This window comes from Calidris pugnax, unplaced genomic scaffold (assembly GCF_001431845.1).
Source record: "Calidris pugnax isolate Ruff unplaced genomic scaffold, ASM143184v1 scaffold27, whole genome shotgun sequence".
NCBI classification, from domain to species: domain Eukaryota; kingdom Metazoa; phylum Chordata; class Aves; order Charadriiformes; family Scolopacidae; genus Calidris; species Calidris pugnax.
In genome coordinates this window covers 12,385,938-12,408,339 of record NW_015090893.1, presented here as the reverse complement: position 1 = coordinate 12,408,339, position 22,402 = coordinate 12,385,938, and the positions used below count along the sequence as shown (strand labels likewise).

At 46.0% G+C, this 22,402-nt stretch overlaps 1 protein-coding gene across 1 annotated transcript in view; it reads right to left on the bottom strand.

The window, feature by feature from the left end:
* FAT2 (FAT atypical cadherin 2) overlaps window positions 1-22,402 on the bottom strand; it is a 63,886-nt gene that overhangs the window by 10,495 nt on the left and 30,989 nt on the right. The window contains exons 8-21 of the mRNA XM_014947761.1: window positions 21,467-21,624; window positions 19,478-19,753; window positions 18,813-19,023; window positions 13,779-17,831; window positions 11,185-11,381; window positions 10,399-10,552; window positions 9,409-9,642; window positions 8,228-8,617; window positions 6,715-6,929; window positions 5,972-6,109; window positions 5,180-5,323; window positions 4,296-4,493; window positions 2,424-3,231; window positions 1,489-1,634 (exon numbers count right to left, since the gene is read on the bottom strand). Of these exons, the coding sequence (XP_014803247.1) occupies window positions 1,489-1,634; window positions 2,424-3,231; window positions 4,296-4,493; window positions 5,180-5,323; window positions 5,972-6,109; window positions 6,715-6,929; window positions 8,228-8,617; window positions 9,409-9,642; window positions 10,399-10,552; window positions 11,185-11,381; window positions 13,779-17,831; window positions 18,813-19,023; window positions 19,478-19,753; window positions 21,467-21,624 (7,322 nt within the window). The remainder of the gene's footprint in view (window positions 1-1,488; window positions 1,635-2,423; window positions 3,232-4,295; window positions 4,494-5,179; window positions 5,324-5,971; window positions 6,110-6,714; window positions 6,930-8,227; window positions 8,618-9,408; window positions 9,643-10,398; window positions 10,553-11,184; window positions 11,382-13,778; window positions 17,832-18,812; window positions 19,024-19,477; window positions 19,754-21,466; window positions 21,625-22,402) is intronic.

The following is a 22,402-nucleotide window of genomic DNA, read 5'->3' as shown; positions in this document are numbered from 1 at the left end:
TTTCCCATTGAAAAGCTTGTGGACACGCTGTACTCCATCAGTAATGAGTTTTTTCTCCCTTGACTCTGTGTGTTAGGCCTGGCTCAGTAGAGCTTCCTGCCATCTCATCCTTTCTGAGCACCACCCCGTGTGCTGGACACCTTCTGCTGAGCTGTTTGGTGACTGTTCTTCCCAGAGAAAGGGCAGAAAGCTAGAGACCCTTATTGAGAAGTGAAGTTTTTCTTATCAGCCATTTACAATGCAGCTTAAAGTCACTTTGAGTTGGGCACAGGGATGTTGTTCCTCTGCTCTTTCTCTTAAGGGCAATGGCTGTGGCAGCAGGAGCTTGCAATATGTACCTCGGGCAGGTCCCTGGGCATTCGTTGCTGTGCAGCTCCTTGTCTGTGCAGGTCTTTTATAACAGTAGAAAGGAAAGTATTTCAAAATAGGAAGATGGGGTTGTGAAACCATAAGGAGGGATGAGGGTATTCAGGGACAGGATGAGCACTTCCAGGTAGGTTACAGTGTGTAGATCTCAACGTGATTAGTCTCGGGGACAAATGTCTGTAAGCTGGTAAATATGTCCTATGATCTTGCTCTCAAATTAGTCTGAATTTAATTGCTGAGGAATGTACAAACCCCCTATCCTTTAATCATCTGCTACTTTCCTTCTGTTGCCAAAGAGGGAGATGGTTGTTGAATGCTGGGTAGATTCAGTGTGTGGCCAGAGGGAGGAGAGACTGAAATGCTCCTGGCTCTGCAGGTGTCTGAAACGGTGAAACCCCTTGAAGAAAGCAGCTGAAAAGAGTGGGGGGTTGAGAAATGGCACTTAAGACTCCTGTTTTTTCTGTTCTGTCCATTACTGTAAAGGACCTTTAATTTGGTGTCCATTTGATTAGATGCATGACCTGACTGGCATATGCTCTGATGCAGGTAAAGGCTGGTGATATTCCCAATTTCAGAGCTCACCTGTGCCCTCCTCATCTCTACCCTGTTACCCCAACCCTCTAGCCCTATGTGGCTGCCTCCTCTGTGCTGGACTGAGCCACAATGCAGTCTGGCAAACAGTTTGTGTGTTCAGTGTGAGGCTGACTCCACTCCTAAGGTCTGGGGGGAAGTTTGCCCTTTGCTACAGTGGAAGCAAACTGGTCTGGGGAAAATTCCACCTGGTAAAGTCTTTGCCCTGGGAGGTGTGATGTAAGAGAGGGATGGAGAAGCAAGCTGTAAGGAAATAGGACAATGTATGTCCATGATATAGGTGCATGCTGCCTTCACACCAGACACCAGCACGTGCATTTGTAGATGTTAAAAATGATTCACTAGTTGTGGTTGTGGCAACTGCCAAACTCTGTTTGGCTCTCACTTGTCTTCCCAAGTCTTATATTTTAACTAGATGAATTACTAAGGGTGTGTATTATTGCATCTTCTTCCTGTGAGTCTCTTCCTTGAGAGAGTAAGATTTTTTTTTTTTATGCTGGAAAAAAAATCCCCGTGTGTTGCAATACATACCTCCAAAGTGGCATGGTCAGTCCCGTTGGCATAGAACACGACAGCGTGCAGCTGGTGGGTCTTCAGGCGAAAGTGCATGTGCCAGGAGCCGATCTGAGTGTGCTGGTACCAAATGTAGCTGTGGCCCCCGAACCTCACAGCCGTTCCTGGAAGGAGAATGAGCAGAAAGTCTCATCTTTGTCACACTTTGAGACTATGGACTGTACCAAGCCTTGCCTCTTGTCCCAGCCTGACACCATAACTGTCTAGGAACAGTCCCATCCATGGCAATCCATGTAGCATCGCACTGCATCTCCCACAGCTCCCATTTGGAGCTCCAGTATTTCTTCTATTTACTCAACTGTAAAACAATCTTGCAGTAGCAGCCTGGCTATTTCTGTCCTGTAGTACCTTCTAGGTGCCCTCAGCATGGTCGACAACACCCTTGAATTTCCTCATGCTTAATAAGTCTTTATATTATTCTGTGGTATCCCTCTACCGTTCCTGTCCAAGTGATGCTAATCTCTATCCCTGCTCCCTCCATTTATTTCTTGCACTATTCTAGAGTGAGTATAACAAGTATACTTTATCTGGCTTTGTTCAGATTTTTCAGTTAGTCTGCTGAGTCTAGGATCAACACAGGAGCTCAGAGATGGAAATTCTGATCACTGAGCTTCATTATCTGCTAGGTATGGGTGATTTTCCCCAATGATGGACATAGATGTTGCTGTTATTAAATGCTACAGGAGATTATTAAAAACAAAACAAACCACCAAAAAGACTGTGTAAAACTTTCAAGCTCTAAGAGTCTAGATTTGACTCGGAAATTGCAGGCAGAGTTGGTGGTCATTGGGCAACTTAATTCCACAGAAAGCCCAGGTGCCTGACAGTGTACAGAAGGAAACACAATATGCCCGGGTTTATAGGGTGGGATGCTACCAGGAAGGATTGCTCACCATTGCAAGAACAGATTTGCTCCAAGCTGTGCCGTGGGGTGAGGACACTGAGCCGGGCAGTACTGTACGTAGACATCATGCCTGGATCCAGCTGAATGGTTTCCTTGCAGACACGGTGGGCACAATCTGACCCATGACATGGCACATGAATTGCTTTCTTCATCCGGAGACCAACGAGTTGGTCCATCTCCCCAGCTGACACAGTGATCTTATTCGCGAGGACCCGAGGCTCATACAAGGAGCCGTGTGGCTCTCCAACAGCCAAGAGCAGGTCCACTCCATCAGAGGTAGCTGCAGGCTGTAAGCTGGCCATGTGGATGTTTTGACGCCGGGTGACAAGGATGTTTCCCAGAAATCTCTGCAAGTTGCGCCAATGGTCCCCCACAAACTCCTCAGGGGAGAGGTGGCGGAAGTGTAGCACCACCGCCTTGTCCAAGGCTTCCTGTGTGAAGCACCACACATGGACGTTGACGCTGGTGGTAGCTGTGAAGGTACCATCACTGACTGTCACGTTCAGAAGATAATGGCCATGGGGAAGCTTGTCCCCAGCAATGATCTTCCCATCTGCAGTCCCAACGGAGAAGAGCCCCTCCTGGGGCACCTCTGCCACCAAAGTATACACCAGCGTGTCATGGGGGTCTCGGTCCGTGGCATGGATCTTGCCCAGAACACCCCCTCGGAAGGCTTCCTCGTTGGTGGTGATGAATATTTCCAGGGGAAGGGCTGAGGGGGCATACTGGCTCTGCTCAGTCACTTGGATATTTATAAATGCAGACGAGGACAGGGGAGGGATACCGCTGTCGGAGACCTGCCAAGGAAAAGAGAAGGATCTGTTATAGCCACATGCTGGCTTACTGTCACCTCACCTGTCTGGATGGGCTGATAAGGTCTTGTGAAGGAGAGTGCCTTGCAGGTAGCAGTGGGTGGAAGGTGTCGGGCAGCAGGTTGGGAATGAAGAAGGAATGGGAAAAATTGGCAGCAATGTTGGACCTCTGCCTGGAGATGGCCCCAGGGAAATGGCAGCATACCTTCCAGCATGGAGACTGACTCAGACCTTCTATTAGCAGTAGAGTTGTGCTCATTGGCTCTGATTTCCTGAGGATTAATCATCTTTAGAGATATTGCCAATCTTTGGGGCTCCATGTGTAACCAAGTGTACAAAGATATATAAAGCGGTTACGCACGTCAACAGATTTGCTCATCTTCCGGACTGTTTAAGCCCATGTCCCACCTCTGATAATGTCTGTCTAGCATGAGTCAGGGAACCTCAAAATAGAAAAATGTGAACAATCAGATTATAGGATAAGTTTCTCCCTAATCTTAGGCAGGTAGTGGTTGAGGTTTATATTATAACAGTACTTAGCTTTTATAACAACTGCCATTACTGAAGAAGTATGTACTTTAATTGTTGTTATCCTTTTGTTTGCAATGGACTGCCCTTACTGATAACATTGAAAAATAATTCATTCTGCAACAATAAAAATTCTCTTTTAAGAGGAGTTTAAACCACTTCTTAAATGACCAGGACAATTGGAGAAAGTTTGTAGGACCAGATGCAGGTCTCACTTTAAACTGGAAGTCACCAGAATGATGCTGGGAAAAGCATCTGTCTAAGGAAACTGCTGACAGAGTATTTCTCATCATCATATTATCTGATTTTTATCAATGCAGAAGCTGGGCCCCAGCTTCTTGTGGGCAGACTGTGTGGAGAAATGAGCTCTGGATCTGGCTCAAAGCTGCATCGTTTGTGCCTGGATTGGATTTCTCCAAAGCCAGAGATGTTTCCATCCAGCTGTGCCATCCTAATCTCATTTTGGTGCTAATTAACCTGAATGGGGGATTCAGATACCAGGACAGTAAGGCAGGCTTTACCTGGACTTGTAATAAGTACTGTTCTTTCATTCTTCTGTTCAGGACAGACGATGTCACCAGCAGACCATTTTGGGTGACATCAAAAGCCTTCCCATCGTTGCCCTGGGTGATCTGGAATGAATATGGCGGTCCATTTTCTGGGGAGTCTCTGTCACTCATGATCAGCTCCAGGACGCTTGTACCCACGGGAGCATTCTCCTGAAATGGGGAAAGATGCTTGTGAAGAAAGGCAAGCAAAGAGGCCCAGGGGAACCCGCAGTGTCCCTAGAGCTGCTGGATCAGGAACAGGGAAACAAATCTCACACCCCATGTATATCTCTCTAGTACTTCAGCAATGGCAGAGACCCAGTGGTGGCAAGGGACTCCCTTCCATGGCATTGTATATGTGGCAACTAAGCATGGACAGCTGAGCTGATGCCCTTGCTTCCCCCTTGAGTCATGCCAGCGTAAGAGCAAATGAAAACATGTTTTGTTTTTGTTTCTTTCTGAATACATATCAGTGTTTTGAGTCCAAGCGATAACTGGGCTGCATCCAGCAGACATGATGATGCTTGGCCGTGTGCTTGGGTCTGCTCTTTATGTCGTGGTGTAGACATGGATGATTGCAATGGAGAAAAAGGCTACAGGTCAGGCTTGGAAAGTGTGAAAAGCTCTGCACTCTCTGTACTGAAAGGACAGGAGGTGCCTGAAGCAATTGGAAAGAGAAAATGGCATCTGTTGGCAGAATATCTGCCCCTGCAGATGCTGCCTGTTCTTTGTGGCAATGAGCACAAAGCAACAACATGCTTCGTCACTGTCTCCCTGCTCTGCTCCAACAGCAGCCCGTGCATGAGTATCCTAGTACCCTGAGATGGACTAGGAGAACAAACCACCTGTGGACTTACCTGCACCACCACGCTGTAGTTGAGCTGGAAGAACCGAGGAGGGTTGTCATTGACATCAGACACATGGACATGCACAGCGACGTCACTGAACTGGGCTGGGTGGCCATTGTCTGTAGCTCGAACTGTCAGGGAATAACTAGGGATCTGAAGGATACATAGTTCATGATTATTGGGAGAAATGGAGGAATGGTGGCTTTCTCACATTGATGTTTTGCTGTGCTGCAGCTTGTTGAAATACTTGAGGCCGTGCATTGCACCATAACGATAGCTTTGCCCTTGTCTAAGGTTTCCATCCATAAATCTCAAAGCCCATTGCTAAAGCAAATCAGCCTCACAACAGTTTCAGAGAAGGGAAACAACATGCCAAAGATGGATGAGACTAAGCTGGGCAAACATCTGTCAATAGTGTTTTGAGCTGCTACTGTTTTATGAATTAGATTGTCCAGGTGACCTTTCCATCTCCTCCCCCTACCTGTTTTCTATAACCCTCTGATACACAGAAACAGAAACCAGCCATGTTGGTTTCCAGTTTGGGCCTGACTCTCATCCAGCCACCCTGAAGCACCAATAGAGCAGTCTGAAGCCCAAGAGTTGTTACCACTGAAGGCCACTGTGTTCCTTCCCTAACGCCCAGCCTTCTTACAGCACTATGAGTCTAGAAAATGAATGAAGACTTGCCTTCTGCTTACAGTATTACAAGTAGAAACAGGAGGTAGCTGAATATGCTGTGCTTCCTCAGAGTTTTTGGGCCCATCTGTTTTAGCCTTCCTGTTCCCATTCTCTTGAACTCACCTCCTCCCTGTCCAAGTGCTTGGCAATGCTAATTTGCCCACTTTTGGATTGAATGGCGAAGTGTCCCAGTGGGTTCCCTTCCACAATTGAATATGTGATCTGATTGTTCATTGCTCCATCCAGGTCATCAGCTGACACCTGTTGGGAGGAAAAAAAAAAGCTAGGAACCCTGGTCCAAAAGGGCCTTGCCATGGAGGGATGAGGGCAAGACCTCCTTGACGTTTAAGGGTATTGGTTTGAGCTTGGCTCAAAAAAGGAGGAGGAAGGAAAGTGGTTTACGTAAGTGTCATTCATTAATTTTTTTTTCAAGACAAAACTCAACACAGCTACAATGATGTCTTTCTCCCTGTCCCATTCCTGACTTTACTATCCCTGTGATGGTAACATGGAGTTGAGCTCTGCTGCTCTACCCAGGGAAGCCTCTGCCTTCCCCAGGTCGCAAGAGTATTGGCCTTCTGCAGGCATTTTAGCTCTCTTGGGAGGTCCTCAAAGCTCCTGAGCTCCCCTTAGGTATTTCAAGCTTTCACTTAAAGATAAGGCAAAGTGTTTTTCCTGTCTATGGAGCATCAGGAATTCTGCCAATCGTCCTTTTCCGAAGTCATGCTTAAATCTTAGATGTTGAATGTCACAGACCCACTGAAGTGGCTCTGTCCAAGGAAAAGAAAAGTACAAAAGAAAAGTAAATAATGCATAGCCCAAGTAAAAGAATAGATGAAAACAGCTGGCCTGGTTCATAACCATACCGTGAGGATGACTTCTCCAACTGCAGCATCCTCCCGGATATCAGCAAAATATGGGTCTTGGGTGAACTCTGGTGCATGGTCATTGATGTCTGTTATGTTGATCACCACCATGGTCACATCGCTGAGAGAAGCTGAGCCCTTTCTCGTGCCCTCAATGGATAAGTAATACTCGTGACTCGCTTCAAAGTCTAAGCTCCCATTTATATATAAGGCACCTGTATTGGCAGATGGACAGAAAAGGACAGAAGATATTTTGAGTGGCTGGCATATGAGGTTTCTTGTAATACTGGAGATATACAGAGATGGTTGCCAAACTCCCAGCTGAAAAGGTTCTGTTGACCTAGCTTTGACCTTCTCTGCTTAAGTCAGGATACTGAAGGTCATGGCATCACATAAAACAAGCTATAATTGAACTGATTCTGCTATAACCTGCCTCATTCCGGTACCAAGTGTTTGAAGAGGTGAAATAAACTTTCATTCTGGAAGGTCTCCAGCAATCTTGATTGGAGGAAATATGGGACAAAATAGGATGAAAGTCCAACAGTACCGAAAGCTGTGACCAAGGCAGTTGTAGAGCATCACTGAACTCTGTCAGAGACAGGATGGAAAGATGCGAGATGTAGATGCAGAGTTGTACAGGAGAAAAAGGTGTGATTTGTAGGTGAGGCTTGGGATGCAACATAGAAGGAAGACAGAGGCTGTTAATCTCAAAAAACAAGTGAGGAACATGGGCTTAAGACATAAAGTGAAGGAAAACAAATAGTCTGTAGGAGACAGAATGTGTGCTTTAATGCTTTCCTGGGTTCAGCACTGAAAATGTCACAAAATTATTCCCTGGAAATGACACTGTGTCTTTTAAGAGGTACAAACTAATAAGATTGGTGTGGAAAAATGAGCAAGAGCCTTAGGGACAGAGAAGCTGAGGAAGGTGCTGTGGATGAGGATGTTACAGCCAAGGGCAGAAGGCCATTGATGATGTAGCCAAGGGCTTGTTTCACAGAGTTAACCTTGGTCTTTTGATAACAACTCTTATCAGATCGCTGTGGAAACAGAGCAGTGATTTATTTGGCTGGTAAACCTGGCCCAACACCTGCTTATGGTTAACAGATCAGTGTTATCCACAGTCATTGAGTGCTACCTAATAAAGCTGCCTTTTACCCTGGGCTGCAGGTTCTTTGTGGGATCAGGATGGAGAGACTTTTTAAATGAAACCACCTTCTCCTGCCTTTTGAAGTGGAAAAAATTTCCCCATCCTGTTCTCCACATATTCCTCATTCCCATGGACCTGTCTTAGGTCCCAGATGTATAGCAGGAATCTCTTTTTTCAGTAAGATTTGGATCACTCCTTAAGTGACTTGGCTGGCAAAATTTTGGGTAGAAGAGAAGCCTGTATTCCCTACCCTTTTTCTGGCAGAAGTGCAAGCCAAGTGGTGAAGAACCAGATAAGACACATCTAAGGACAGCCTTTGATGTTGGGTCAATCCGGACCTGCTTGGGGATGAGATCATCTTACCTGTGTTTGAGTTGAGCTGAAATTTCCCGTGGTCATTGCCGTTCACAATTTCGTACTTGATCTCTGTGTTTTCTGCATTGTCCCTTGTCAAGGCTGACAAGTTGAGGACCTCTGTACCCACAGCCACGTCTTCTTTTACCATGGCCACGTATTCGGGGGCCAGAAAAACAGGCAGATATTCATTTAGATCCACAACGGAGACAGTGACAGTGCCAAGAGCAGAGAGGGGCTCTGGGGTGCCTCGGTCAGTAGCACAGACTGTCAGCTCAAATGCTGAATGCTGGGAATCCTTCAGAGGCTTTTCCAGACGGATCACCCCTGTGGTTTCCTCAATTGAAAAGTGTCCGTTGGCAGAGTCAGACAGAGAATAGATCACCTCAGCGTTGAGACCTGGAAGGGTGAAAGACAGGCTACATTAGTTCCTGGTAGGAATGCTGCTGGTTTTATTATTTTATTTTTTTTTAATCCATTAGGACTTTCTGCACTTAATGACCTTAAATTCCTAGGGAAAATGGAGGCTGTATGGATATCTAGTGTGCCCCTGTCCATCTGTAGGTTCAGGCATCTAGCCACCCTCACCATCAACATCATCTGTCTGTATTTACTGGTGCTTCCTGTTTTTAATTCCCTTGTTTTTAAATGTAATTTCCTTTCATATCTCTGCTTCCAAAGCAGATAAATTTGATCTTGCTTCTCTGTCATTGTAAATTCAGTCTCTGCTGGAGAGGTTTATTGAAAGTTCCTTTCTTAGGAGCCTTACCTATGTTTCTAAGAATCTTTGTGTCTTCAGAAGGACCCCACAATCCATACCATCTAACCTAGATCTAGATCTAAAGCTCCTTTTTTCCTTGTTGTGCTCATTCTCAATCTCCATCTTTGGTAAAGTTTCTGTCCTGTCTGGATCCCAGACAAACCGTGTGTCAGCTCACACTCTGCACCACAGTTACAGTTACTGAGCACATCCTCAAACTCTGTCTTTGCATGTTTCTACAGATATTGCACTTCCTACAGGGTGACAAAAAGCCTGCTAGACAAGAACATGTCAGCGATGAGATCCAGGCACATCTTCGCCAAGATTCAATCATCTATGCCCATTGCTGTAGCCCTTCCCTAGGTTTCAAAGGTTTCTATTCAGGATGAAAGATGAACTCTCCTAAAAAGTAAATCTCATTCTGACTCACCTTCATCAAGGTCCCTGGCAGCAACCACAGCGATGGGTGTCTTTGTTGTGGTGTTGTCAAAAACGGCCACGGCGCAGTGACTGGGGAAGAATCTTGGTGCGTTGTCATTTGTGTCCTCTACGATCAGTGTTATATCTGCCTGGCAGGAACGGCCTCCCCCATCAGTCGCTTTGGCAACAAGATGGTACATAGGTTTCTGTTCGCGGTCAAGAGGTGCAGACGTGGTCAGTTCCCCTGTTGGAAAGAACAGGAGATGGTCTTCTCTCCTGCAACTGTAGCCTAGGAGAGCTCAGAGAAGGTCAAGAAGGCTGCCTGCCTGGATGAACCGTGGGAGACAACAGCGTGGGTTTGAACACTGTGCAATCCAGCTAATAGTGGTGATGTGTCCACACCACATTGCTTGGGGCTATTCTCAGATCACTGCCAGCCAGTGTCCTGGCAGGACGGTGAGTCCTGCAAGTTGGGCTGAACTTCACGCAAAGGATGCCGTCATGGGATAAAAGGGCTCATAAATAAATTATACTTCTAAGCACTTTTATAGACCCCACCACATTAAGCATTCTGCAATGTAATGAACCCCAAGTGATCTCTAAGAGGAGGATCATCTTGTCTGTTTGGGCAAATATACTGCCCAAGGTCTGATAGGATGTTCTTTAGAGTTTAGAACTTGGTTCTTTAGCTCAAGCCAAATACTTGCTGATGTCTCCTCCTTGAGACATGGCTGTTAGCAATAGTGTCTGCTCTTCATTTTAATAATGCTAATGCCAACATTTGTAAAGAAAGGTAGCAGGAAGATGCAGAGCTCACTCTCCTCTCTACTGTACTGCAATAAACCTGCCTGTTTGCCATTCCCTCCTAGCTTGGGAGAGCTGGAATGAACAGTCCTCTTGTTTGCTCAAGAGGAGATAAGCGTTGAGCCATGCCGGGAGCTGGCATTTCTTGGGAGGGGGTGAGGAAGAGGATAAAAGCATCCCATTGCCCAGCTCTCACCTGTATGTGGGCCCAGCCGGAACTCCTCTGCGCCGGGGCCGTGGAGGCTGTACGTTATCTGGGCATTGCTGCCAACATCGGGGTCGGTTGCTGATATTTTCAAAATGAAAAGACCCGGCAGAGCATCTTCAGAGACTCTCCCAGTGTAGAATATCTGGTGAGGACAGAAAGTGTCATTGGCATCTGAGCCATCTCCAAAGTACTTCACCTTGTATGGGGGGGGGAATGGACGAGCAGAATCACCAGAGAGAAGGATAAACCGTGTGGTTTATAGGGGAACACAATGTGCCTCACATTGCTGGCTGCTGGGGTGTGGACTGGGACCAGTGAGCTCATTTCACACAAGCCTTTGAATCTCCTTTGGGAAGCAACCGCTTCTGTTCTTTCTCACCATGGGTAACATCCATACCAGCAATCAGCTCTCTACAATAACAAACCTCCCGATGGGAATCTCTCAGCTTAGCAGGATATAAAAGTCAGTAATTTACATGCCCCTACCCAGGAGGCTTCCTGGCATTGTTTATCTCCAAAAATTATCCTTCATAATGCTTAGGCGCTCACTTACTGCTGGCAAACATGCTTGGAGGCTAGACTTAATGTTCTTGCTTGACATGCAGCTTAATTAAAATTGCTAAACATAATCAAAGCAACAGGATCGTGTGAGAAGAATTATGACAAGCTAAACCCTCTTAACATGCTTTTTCTGTTCTTTCTTCCTTGCTATTGTGTTCTCTTCTTCCCAGATGCTCCTCTTGTGCCCCCAGTGTCCCAGGACAGACATCTTACCTGGCCACACTCAGGGCTGTTGTCGTTGATATCCAGAACAAAAATTTCCACTTCAGTGGTAGCCTGAAATTTCCCATCGGAGGCCATAACTTTGAGGAGATATTTCTCTGTATCTTCTCTGTCCAGAGGCTTCTTGGAAGAAATAGTCCATTCTCCCTCGATTTGGTTAACTGTGAACTGTCCTAGTACATCTCCTTCTAGAAGGGGGTGGGAGGCAAGGAAAAAAGGTATTTACTGAGTCTGATTATAAGAAGGGATATAAGGAAAGGGGATATAAGTGTGTCCACGGCCAGTCCCTTAGGACACCTGAAGGACTTGCAGTGGTGACACAGAGAGGACATTAGTGTTGTATCAGGCAGGTGAGGAGCATTTGGTCTGCCTCACGGCACAGCTGAGAAATACCCTCCCTCCTTCTCTTATTCACTGCCTTATGCAGGCACCACATTACACTGGAAGGAGGAAACAGCTCCTGATTGCAGAAATGCCTCGGTAATGTTCTGCAGACATGCATATTCATTGCCTCAAAACCACATTGTCTCACCTTCCTAAAGCGTGTCAGTCTTTCTCGGTGCATGTTCCTGAAGGGATCTGAGAGCTGCAAATACCCTGCAGACATTGGTTGGATCCTATAGCTACAGTACCATGTATAGTTGTATTTCCTTTTAACCTAGAGATGTGTTTAATATACAGTTGAGCTTTCTGGGGCTATTTTTTGATGCTATAAGGAGTCAAATTATGAGAGGCAGGTAAATCCAGACTGGGCAGACTCTAAGGTCCACCAGATTCATGCTGCTCCTGCTGATGTTAGATTTTGAATGGGGTGGAGAATCCCCCTGGAGAATCCCTCTCTTCTGGCAAGGAGCTGGTGTCCTCTGCTGAACCCGTGCCATCAGGCAGGAGGAGGGAGCACGTTAGGTAATGGCAGGCAATGAAGAGAGCTGGCTGCAGGGCTTGTTTGTATTAGACTCTGAAGGGCCTCAAACAGCCGGGTAAATTAAATTCACTCTCTCCCTGTTTTCATTTGCTCTGCAGTGATGAGGTTGTGAATCTGGAGGCACAATGAGACCTCTTCTAGCCCTTCTTCTGAGGCTGGGAGACTCCAGTTCATGCTCAGATTCAGTTTCTGTGTGTTTGAAATCAATGTGCAGGTGAACAACGGGAACCTTTTCAGTGTGTTTGAAATCAATGTGCAGGTGAACAATGGGAACCTAGCCTCTGTTTTCACCTCCTCCTCTGTTTTGCTGCAGCATTTCACTGCAGTTGTGTTTATGTTTACGGATAGAGCTTGGCTGGTGCTTGTGGGTACAAATCAAAGAGAATATATGGTATTCACCACTAACATAAATGTGCATTCTCTTAAATTTTTTAAACTTAAAAGCTTAGTAGTTGGAATTTTTTAGTAGCTTTTAATTCTTGGAAAAGGTTTTAGTAGTTGGAAGTTACTATCTTTTAAGATGGCAGAAATGCAAATACATAAATGGATTTAATCTTTCCTCCCAAAGGCTTGCAAATACCTAGACATGCCATAAACCAATAGCAAGTACCGGCATTCGTCCCCTGTTTGGGATGGTTACAATAACAGATAACAGGCTGCAGCATGATCTGGCTAAATGTTTTGACCCTGAAGGGTCCTCATTTGAATTTGAACAAACATTTTAATTTGAAGTATCTGTTCCGGGTCTGAGAAAGAATCCTTTGGGGTCAAAAAGTGCCATAAAATCAAGCCTCTACTTGTGCAAATGCACAACAAACATTCCAGTACATTTTTGTTGTTTTACAGCAGTGGTTATTTTTAGTTGGCACAACAGATGTTTCGGGGATGTAAGAGTCTTCTCTAGTATTTCTTGTTAGCCAAAACCCTCACAAAGATTGACACGACATCCTCAAATATCCATTGGTCTGCGAGTGGTTAACAGTTTAAGGAGAACACAGCCTTGTGATGTCTACTTGTTTGTCAAGCTTCATAGGAAACTCATTTCATACCAGAAAGTCATATGCATCCTATATGCATATATATAGTTATTAAAAAAATATAGGCAGGCTACACATATGTGTGATGAGTAAACTGACTGCACTGTTTGTAGGAGAAAAAGCTGGGTCAAAGAACTTCAATATAGATCAGTATCTATGTGAGAAAAACCTTCCTTCCTGCTCTACCTCTGCTTCGGTCCTTCCAATAGATGTTACAATACGCTGTCTAAATTATTCCTCTGTTAAGGAAGTGTAAATACATATATGTGCAGTACTGTGTAATTACTTATATGTAAATACATATATGTGCAGTACTGTGTAATTCTATATATTTTACTTATTTATTTATTTCCAAATAACTAGAACAATTCAGTGGTGGGGTAGTTATTATAATGATAATTCCATCCACTGCAGTTAGTTACTGAAGAGTTTGGGATACCCCAGGTTCATTTAACTAAGAGTCTGGCTCATGGCAGAGCTCAGGCTTCATCTGCTGCTTCTGATAGGACTGTCAGTATAATGCTATTCTGTGTCGGTATTCTATAAAACAAGGTATCACATCCTCACTTTGAGATGATACCCTATTCTTGCTCACAGAAGACTTAAAGTCAGGCAAAACTCACCAGTGATGTAGCATGTGACCCGCCGGTTCTGCTCAGAGATGTCTGCATCAATGGTACTCAGCGTGACAACAACCTGTCCTGGCTCCGCGTTCTCAATTACTGATCCTTTGTAGAAATCTGAGGTGAACTGTGGCGCGTTATCATTTTCATCAGAGACAGTGACCTCCACCAGGGTTTGGGAAGACAGCTGGACTTTCCTGCCATGGTCAGTGGCCACCACATAAAACCGGTAGGTCTCCTGAGCTTCACAGTCCAGCTCTTTTAGTGTGGTGATCCACCCACTCTCACCATCAATGGTGAAGAGTCCTCGGAGGTTGCCAGATTCTGCTTCCAGACTGTAGGTTACCTGTCCATCACTTCCCGTGTCCTGATCATTAGCTGTCACTTGAATAACTGTGGTTCCTGATGGCATGTTCTCCATAACAAAAGCTTTGTAGGGATCTGCCTCAAAAACAGGTCTGTTGTCATTGACGTCCTGTACTTGGATGTTCACAGAGACCAGGGAGACCAGCTCAGTCTCCTGATGTGAGCAGTGAGCCATAACATCAACCTGGTACCACTTGGTGGTCTCATGATCCATGGCCTTTTTGATTTTCAAAGCCCCCGTTTGTTCGTCCAGCGTGAACACCTCATCTTTGTTACTTTCTGTAGTGGTTCCCTTTACCAGGCTGTATATGATGGGATCCTCTGCAAAAGCTTTGACTGACCCTATTTCTGATCCCTCTGGAAGATCCTCAGATGCAGAGAAAGTATAAAGGGGCTCAGAAAACCTTGGCAATGTCACCTCCCTGGGGACAATCTGAAGGTTCACTGGGACAAGGGAGTTCCAGTGAGGGGGTCTGCCATCTTCAGCTTTCACTTTGAAGTTAAAGGCTCTGTTTTCTAAACCAACAAGACTCTCCTTGACCTTAACAACCCCAGTGGCAGCATTGATCTCCACAAGGTCTTCTGCCACGTCTTCCACGGAGTCAACGGAGTAAATGACATCTGCATTTGCACCTTCGTCAGCATCATAAGCCAGTACCTGGATGACAGGGGAGCCTTTGCTTACATTGGACTGGATGGACAGTGTGTATTCAGAGGCTTTGAACTGAGGTGGGTTGTCATTCTCATCTGTCAGGATTATTTTGACAGTGCAGAACGCCACCTTCCCACCCCCATCCTTGGCCATGACTTTAATAGCAATGACTCTTTCTGTTGAATTTTCCCTGTCCAGTTTTTGCAGTGTGGCAATACGGCCTTTATTGTCTATGGAGAACTTCTCATGGGCGAGTTTATTTATGATGGTATAGTCTATGGTGCCATATGGGCCACCATCTGGGTCAATAGCCAGCAGTTCAATCACTTTGGTACCTATCTCGGCATTTTCTGCCAGCTCTGCCTCATACACGTTCTGCCGAAAAGAGGGGCTGTATTTGTTGGCATTTGTGGTATTGATATACACAGGTACAGTGCTCTTGAAAACTCCATCCGAAGCAGAAACTCTGAGATTGTAAGATGACTCCAAGTCCTTTTTGCAGCGGTTGAACATGGATATTATTCCAGAAGTGCTGTTGATAGTGAAATGTCTGTTGTCATTGCCTGACAGTATCACGTATTCCAGCCGGGTGGTGTCTCCGCTGTCAGGGTCCAGGGCTTGGACTTTTATCACGATGTGCCCACACGTAGCCATTTCACTCACCTTGGCTTCATACTGAAGCTGGCTGAACTCAGGGGGGTTGTCATTGATGTCTGTCACATCCACGATTACCAGGGCATCGCTGCTAAGCGGAGGCATTCCATGATCTGCAGCTCTTACTTTCATGCGAAATTGTTGATTTTTTTCATAGTCGAGGGCTTGAGCTGTTGTTATTTGACCTGTGCTGGCATCAATATTAAAGAACTTGGTAGCCTCTGAACCATCATCCAAGATCTGATAGGAGACTACTTTGTTTCTGCCTGAATCCTTATCAGAAGCAGAGAGCTGGACAACGGGGGTCTGGGCTGGCAAACTCTCCGAGACAGATGCTGTGTAGATCATCTGAGAAAATACGGGGGGGTTGTCATTAATGTCCTCTACCTCCACCTCTACTCTGGCTTCTGAAAAGGATCCTACTGCCGTGTCTGTGGCTCTAACAGTGAATGTGTGTTTTGTCTCCAGCTCGTAGTCCAGCTGACCTGTGACAGTAAGGACACCAGTTTTGAAGTCGGTGCTGAAGAGTTTCAGGGAGTCTTCTTCCACGATGTTGTAGATGAGGCGCAAGCCTTCAGGGCTGCGAGCCTGTATGTGGAGGATAGATGTGTACAGGGGGATGTTTTCTGGCACCTTCACTCGGTAGTACAAATTTTGGAACAGAGGGTTGGACTTGTTCCTCACACTGATCACAACCTCCTCTTCAGCATGGAGGGGAGGCTCGCCTTTGTCCTTAGCAATGACTCGGAGGTTGTATTTGTTTAAAGCTTGATAATCAAGAGGCTTCTTAAGTGAGATGTCTCCTAGGTAGGGGTCAATCCAAAAATATTTGTAGTCCTCTGCAAATGAGTAGGTAATGGCTCCGTTATCCCCTATGTCTTTGTCTGTGGCTGACACCTGAAAAAGTACGTCACCTGGCTCTGTGCCGTCCTGCACCGAGGTGTAATATGGCACATTCTCAAACTGCGGTGGATTGTCATTGACATCCTCTACATAAACCTTGACTGTGGCTTGGGACACCCTTGGTGGTTTCCTGTTGTCCTTCACTTCCACAGCTACCTCGTGCACATCTTGTGTTTCACGGTCAAATTTCACACCCTTGGTCTGGAGCACTCCAGATGCCTGGATCATTTTGAATCTTTCCTTTCCATTCAAAAGGGCATAGAAAAGCGGTTCATTTAGCTGATATCCCTTGACTCCAAGAACAGTGAGAGTCTTCTCATCTGTAGAGTTCTCCACCACAGTTGCTGTATACACATCTTGATCAAATTTTAAGCCAGTACCTTGTGCTTGAGTTAAATTTAGCTTAACCAGAGCAGTACTCTTATATAAGCCATCACCAGCTCTGACCGTAAGTTCACGATAGCTTCTCAGGCCAGTAGCATTAAGAATGGAGATGAGACCTGTGAGTGGGTGAATATAGAAAGCATTATCAAGGTTGCCTTCCACGATGCTGTAGGTCACGTCTGAATCTGCGTCTTCTGCCTGCACCGACAAAAGCTCCATCCCTGGGTGGGCAGGTAGCAATATAGAAAGCTCATAAATGTCTTTGAAAAAGACTGGAGGTGAATCATTCACATCTTTAACATGGATTGTGACCTTGGCTGGCTTGGATGCAAATAAACTGGGACTTCCACTGTCATGTGCATGTACACTGAAGTGGAAAACTGGGGTGAGCTCATAGTCTATATCCGCACGACTGGTAAGCGTCCCTGTGCTAGGATCTACTGCAAAATATTTCAGTGCTTCTGGTTCCAAAATCTCATAGACCAGCAGACCATTGGAGTCTTGATCAGCGTCTGTTGCATGGGTCACAAGGGGAGCATTGCTTTCATCCAGAACCATGCTTTGGGATGGCGCATTCTCCATGATCCAACCCACAAAGGAAGGCTTGACGAAGATGGGCACGTTGTCATTCTCATCTATGACATAGATAAGTACCATTGTGTCCATAAATGCTCCAGCCATGTTGGTGCCACGGACTTTCAACTGGTAAAAAGATACCTGCTCAAAATCTAAGCTCTTCTGAGTGGAAATAAGGCCCGACTGATAGTTCATGGAGAACACTCCATCTCCATTTCCATCTTTTATTTCATAGCTGACAGGTGACACACTTGTGGCTGAAACCTGGATCAGAGGAGAGCCAACAGCAGTGGATTCACTGATCTCTGTGATGTATTCAGCCTCAGGAAATTTTGGAGGGGTTCGATCAGAGGGTCTAATGCGGACGTGTACTGTAGCAGAATCTTTAAGCTGGGGGAACCCCTGATCTTCTGCCTTTACAATAAGAGTAAATCGCTCCTGCCTGGATGGGTCCAGTTTCTGGGCAACAGTAATAATTCCAGAATATGTGTCGATGCTGAAGAAACCTTCCCCATTACCTGCAAGATAAATTACAAAGTGAAGAATGCAAACACCATATTGGTTTGCATTTTCTGCACCTCTTTTCCATAGATACTCCAGATTTCAGACCTAATTAACCTCTGTTTCTTTTATTGAGAGACAACAACCTTTATTAATTTCTAAATAATTTTAATTCTAAGAACAATGAACCCATTGAGATCTACAAGCTAATTTTTAAATCAATCAAAATGTAAATTAGAGATAAATACCCTTCTAATTTGAGCATATTAGTGGTGGCAGAGCATGCGCTTGAAGCTTCGGCCTCGTGTGCAGAACATGGTAGCACAGACTGTACTAGTTGCTTCAAGCCCTGTCATGCTTATAATTACCAATACTTCAGGAGCAATTAAATTCCTCAGTCCTTGATCTAAATTGCAGTGAGAAAGATGGGGCAAAGGACGGCTTGTCTCCTGCAAAGGATTTACCTGCTAAATAGGCAATGTGGCACAGCCATAAATATTTCAGTTTTACCCTTTAAAGTGAATGATGAAATAGTTGCCCACTGAGCTTGTATGACCCAAAAAGACCATCAACCAATGCTGAGGGGGTGCTTGCCTTTCCTCAAGGATGTATTTCTTAGTAGAACTGGTGGAAGTGATGATGACTGCTGTGGGAATGGGAGTACTTTTGCCTAACAGCTGGACAGGAATCCCTCCCACAGTTCCCATCGATGGGAAGAGCATATTTAAATTGATCTAACTTGTCCAGTCACATTTTTTCTTAGACTAGTGACTCAACATTGAACTATCTTCCTATGGAAGGATGCTTTTTCAATAGTAAGGAAATTACCTGTTTGGTCTATATTTCCTCTGAATAGGAAAAAAAAAATCATATTTTAGCAATGTGCTGCCTTTACTGATCTTTGCAAAAGCTAAAGGAAGCTGGTCATTCATCACCAGCTAGAACATGGAAATGCAGGTATGTTCATAGCCAAAACCATCTTGTTGCGTGGCTCTCACCTGCCTGAAGGGAATAGTGGATTTCAGCGTTGGCTCCTTGGTCCTGATCAAGGGCTCTGACTTGTATAACCTCGGTGCTCACCACTGCTGAGTCCAGCACTTCTGCTTCATAATGGATGCTGCTGAACTGTGGAGGGTGAAGGTTGCAGTTTTCCACGTGAATGATGACCCGAACAAAGTTCCTCTTGATGGGGACCTCCTGGTCCCGTACCTGAATGACAGAGGAAGAGAAGGTATGGTCACATCAGGGAGCAGTCAGCCTTTTGCTGTACCAGGCTCCCAGTAGCTCATCAGGACTTTTAGAGTGGGTGGTCAATGGTACCAACCCCTTGGGTGGGAATGAGCCTGGAAGTTTCAGCACCAAAGCTCAGCCTGGGACTTGAAATCAAACATTAACAATTATTCACTGTGCTTTCTTGTAGAAGAATTCAGTGGCCCTCCAATAAAATTGGCAGGTGATTGGTTCAACACACAGTTAGAGGAAAGCAGGGTGTTACCCAGATTTATCCAGGATGGTTATATAGTAATGGTTAAGATCCTGCTTTCTTTTACTCTGTTGTTCTAGATAAAACCTCCTTCAAAGGCTAAAATCAGTCTGAATTTCTCCAGTGACCCATATATCCCAGAGAAGTTGATGGACTTGGCAGAGTTTGGCTAGGACTCACCATCACTGTTAGGGTGTGTTGTGGCATGGGCTGGGAACTGAAGCCTTCTGCTGTTGTGAGGACCCCGCTGCTTGGATCCAGCTGGAAAAGTCTTGTGCTTTTGGGGTCCACACTGCCATGGATGGTGTAGATGAGCCCCTTGCCTTTGTCCTTGTCTGTTGCACTGGCTTGAAGGATTTCCCTCCCTGAGGGGGTATCTTCAGGAATCCTCACTTCATAATGGCTCTCCAGGAACTGGGGACGGTGCTGGTTGATATCAATCACATGGATAAAGGCCTGTGGAGGAGACAGCACAGTGAAGGTAGCAGAGATGTGGGAGCAACCTGACTTATGCAGCCATGTAAAATCTCACCTACCAACCCCTCTTGAGTGTAACAACACTCTGAGCCCTGTAAGTGTCACAGCTCCAACTCCTGGGACTTTGCCATCCATGGTGACTGGGAACCCTTTTGTCCTTCTCCCCGAGGAACTCCTGTGGTCCCTGCCCTTAGTGATTTTCAGTTTGCTTCCTCTCATTTCTTTTTTTAATCTCTCCAATCTGGCAACCCATTCAGACTGAACGTGCCTGCACTTGGCACATGGGGAAACTGTCAGAGCCTGCTGTGAAAAGCAGCAGTGGCTCAGCCGTGGTGCCAGCTTTGCTGGCTGGTGCCTCCACAACCAGCCCTCATTAATTACACGCCAAAAAGCTGACAGAGAGGGGATGTTTGGTAAAGGAAGGGAGGGGCTGGCCTATCTCAAGAGCAGCACGTGCGCGGAGAAATTATGCAGAAGCAAAGTCTGTGGTCTACACTTTTTAGCTCAGTCTTCCCATCTTCCCCACTGCATTTAACAGCAAACCCCGGTGAATGGGCTGCCTGAATCCTGCCTGCAAAGTCACCTAGTTTCTTTTGTTTGGTCTCCTGCCCTGACTGTCCTGACCCCCCTACTGATGTGCTGACTGCATCTTAGGAAGTCCCAACCAAGTGTAATAATTTGCTTCCTTTAGCAATCCTGAACATGCCATGGGTGTTTTGCACAAGCAGGTTTTTTGACATCTGCTAGCAGCCTTGAGTGCCAAAATAAACCTAGGGATGAGATGCAAGGTGGCAGGGAATGCACACCGGGCAAGGTGGGGCTTTATTTGTTTATTTGGAACAATACTTGAAGATAGCTGAGACAGATAGCCATCCGTTAGCACTGCGTTTCACAGGAATGGCAGTGTTCTTCACTCATCATCCCCCGCAAACCTCCACAGTGAATTTCCCACGATAAGCGTCACTGATGGGTGACTCACGTTCTAGGTCTTCCTGTGCAGTGAGGGTTGGATTTTTGGCTGCTTCTTACGTGTGGAAAAAAGGGTTGGTGAAAGATCAAGCCCTGAACATCCCTCCTGAGGGTAGGTAAAGATGGGCAAATCTCAGTAGCCATTTTAACTGAGGCTTGGGGACATGCCCAAAAGCAGCTTGCCTCCTTTCACCAGTGCTTGCTTTTCATGTGGCGACACAGAGGGCACAGCATTTCTGCCCCACGGACTCCAGTGCTGGTGTGTTATCAGTCCTCCACGCACTCGGAGCAGCACAGGGCAGTGCCTCATCTCACCTCTTGCAGATACATCTGTGCTGGCTTTACACAGACTAGCAAGTCCAGGAATGCCCCATGGCATGGTATCATGGACCCAAGCCTGATCTGTTTCCCTTATACCTCAGCAATGTTGTAGTTCATCCTGAGCAGCTGAGAGCAAGCTGAGATCTGAGAGTATGAGCTGTCACCCCAGCTTGGCTGGTGGTGTAGGTGTGTCTTTGCGATCAACAAGGAAAGCCCCAAGCTTTCCTAAACCGTTTGTGGTTCCAACAACGTAAAAAACCCCTTAGCTTGGTACTTAGGAAAGACTTGGACTAATATATAAAGTAAGATCACAGAGTAAGGAGATTCTTGTGCCTGGCACCCAAGCTCAGTGGGGTCCGAAGTTTCCCTTTGGCATATACTCAGTCTAGACGGTGCCTCTACTGAAGAAAAAAGCATTACCTGTGTTTTTATGGTAGTGGACCCATCAGTGACTTCTACTGTCAGGTTATAGCTTGACTTCTTCCTCGCATCGAGGGGTCTTGCAATGACCATGCTGCCTGTGCTCTTTTCAATGTCAAAATCCATGTCATCGTCACCACCTGGGATAAGGGAGACATGAGAAAAGGAAATGTGGGGACAGTTAGACTTTTGTCTGGATCAAGCTGCAGGTGCTGGCAGCCTCTGCAGGGGAAGGAATTCCAGGAACTGCCTGGAGATATGGTGCCTCCAGGCACCATACACAAACCACAGGAGCTCATGCCCAGCCACAGATACGTGGAGTGCCAAGCATTATACCTCGAATGGGGATGTGTAGGCACTCACTCTAGCTGTTCCTCTTTGGCCACAGCTAGACTGGGGACAGTGCCATAGGTGAGGTTTCCCCCAGATCTAGAAACTCAATACAAAATGTGCTAGATGGACATAGGAGACAGGGAGGACATGGAGAAGCTGGACAAAGGTAGTCACAGATGGTGACAAAGGAGTATGGAAGGGAAGGTGAGGGGAATTAGAGCAAATGAGGAGGAGGAGAGAAGGGGAAAGGATGCACATATGCATATGATGTCCTGGCTAGACTTGCAACAGGCAGGTTTGAGCATTGATTCATGTGCACAAGGTCTCCAGCTATGCAGCATCACAGGCTTAGCATGGATCGGTGACCAGCAGGGCTGGACAACACTCTTGCTGGCTTCCAATTCAAGGTCATGCTGTGGGCATATCAGCAATGGTCTTCATTGCCACCTGAAGAAGCCCAATAGTTGAACAGTTGGGGAGGCAGATGGTGCTTCCAGGGTGAGCAGAGCCTGTTGCCTCCAGCCCAGATGGCTGCGTGGTGCAGGGAACCGCAGGCTGAGCAGCTCAGCAGCAGAAGGCTGTCCC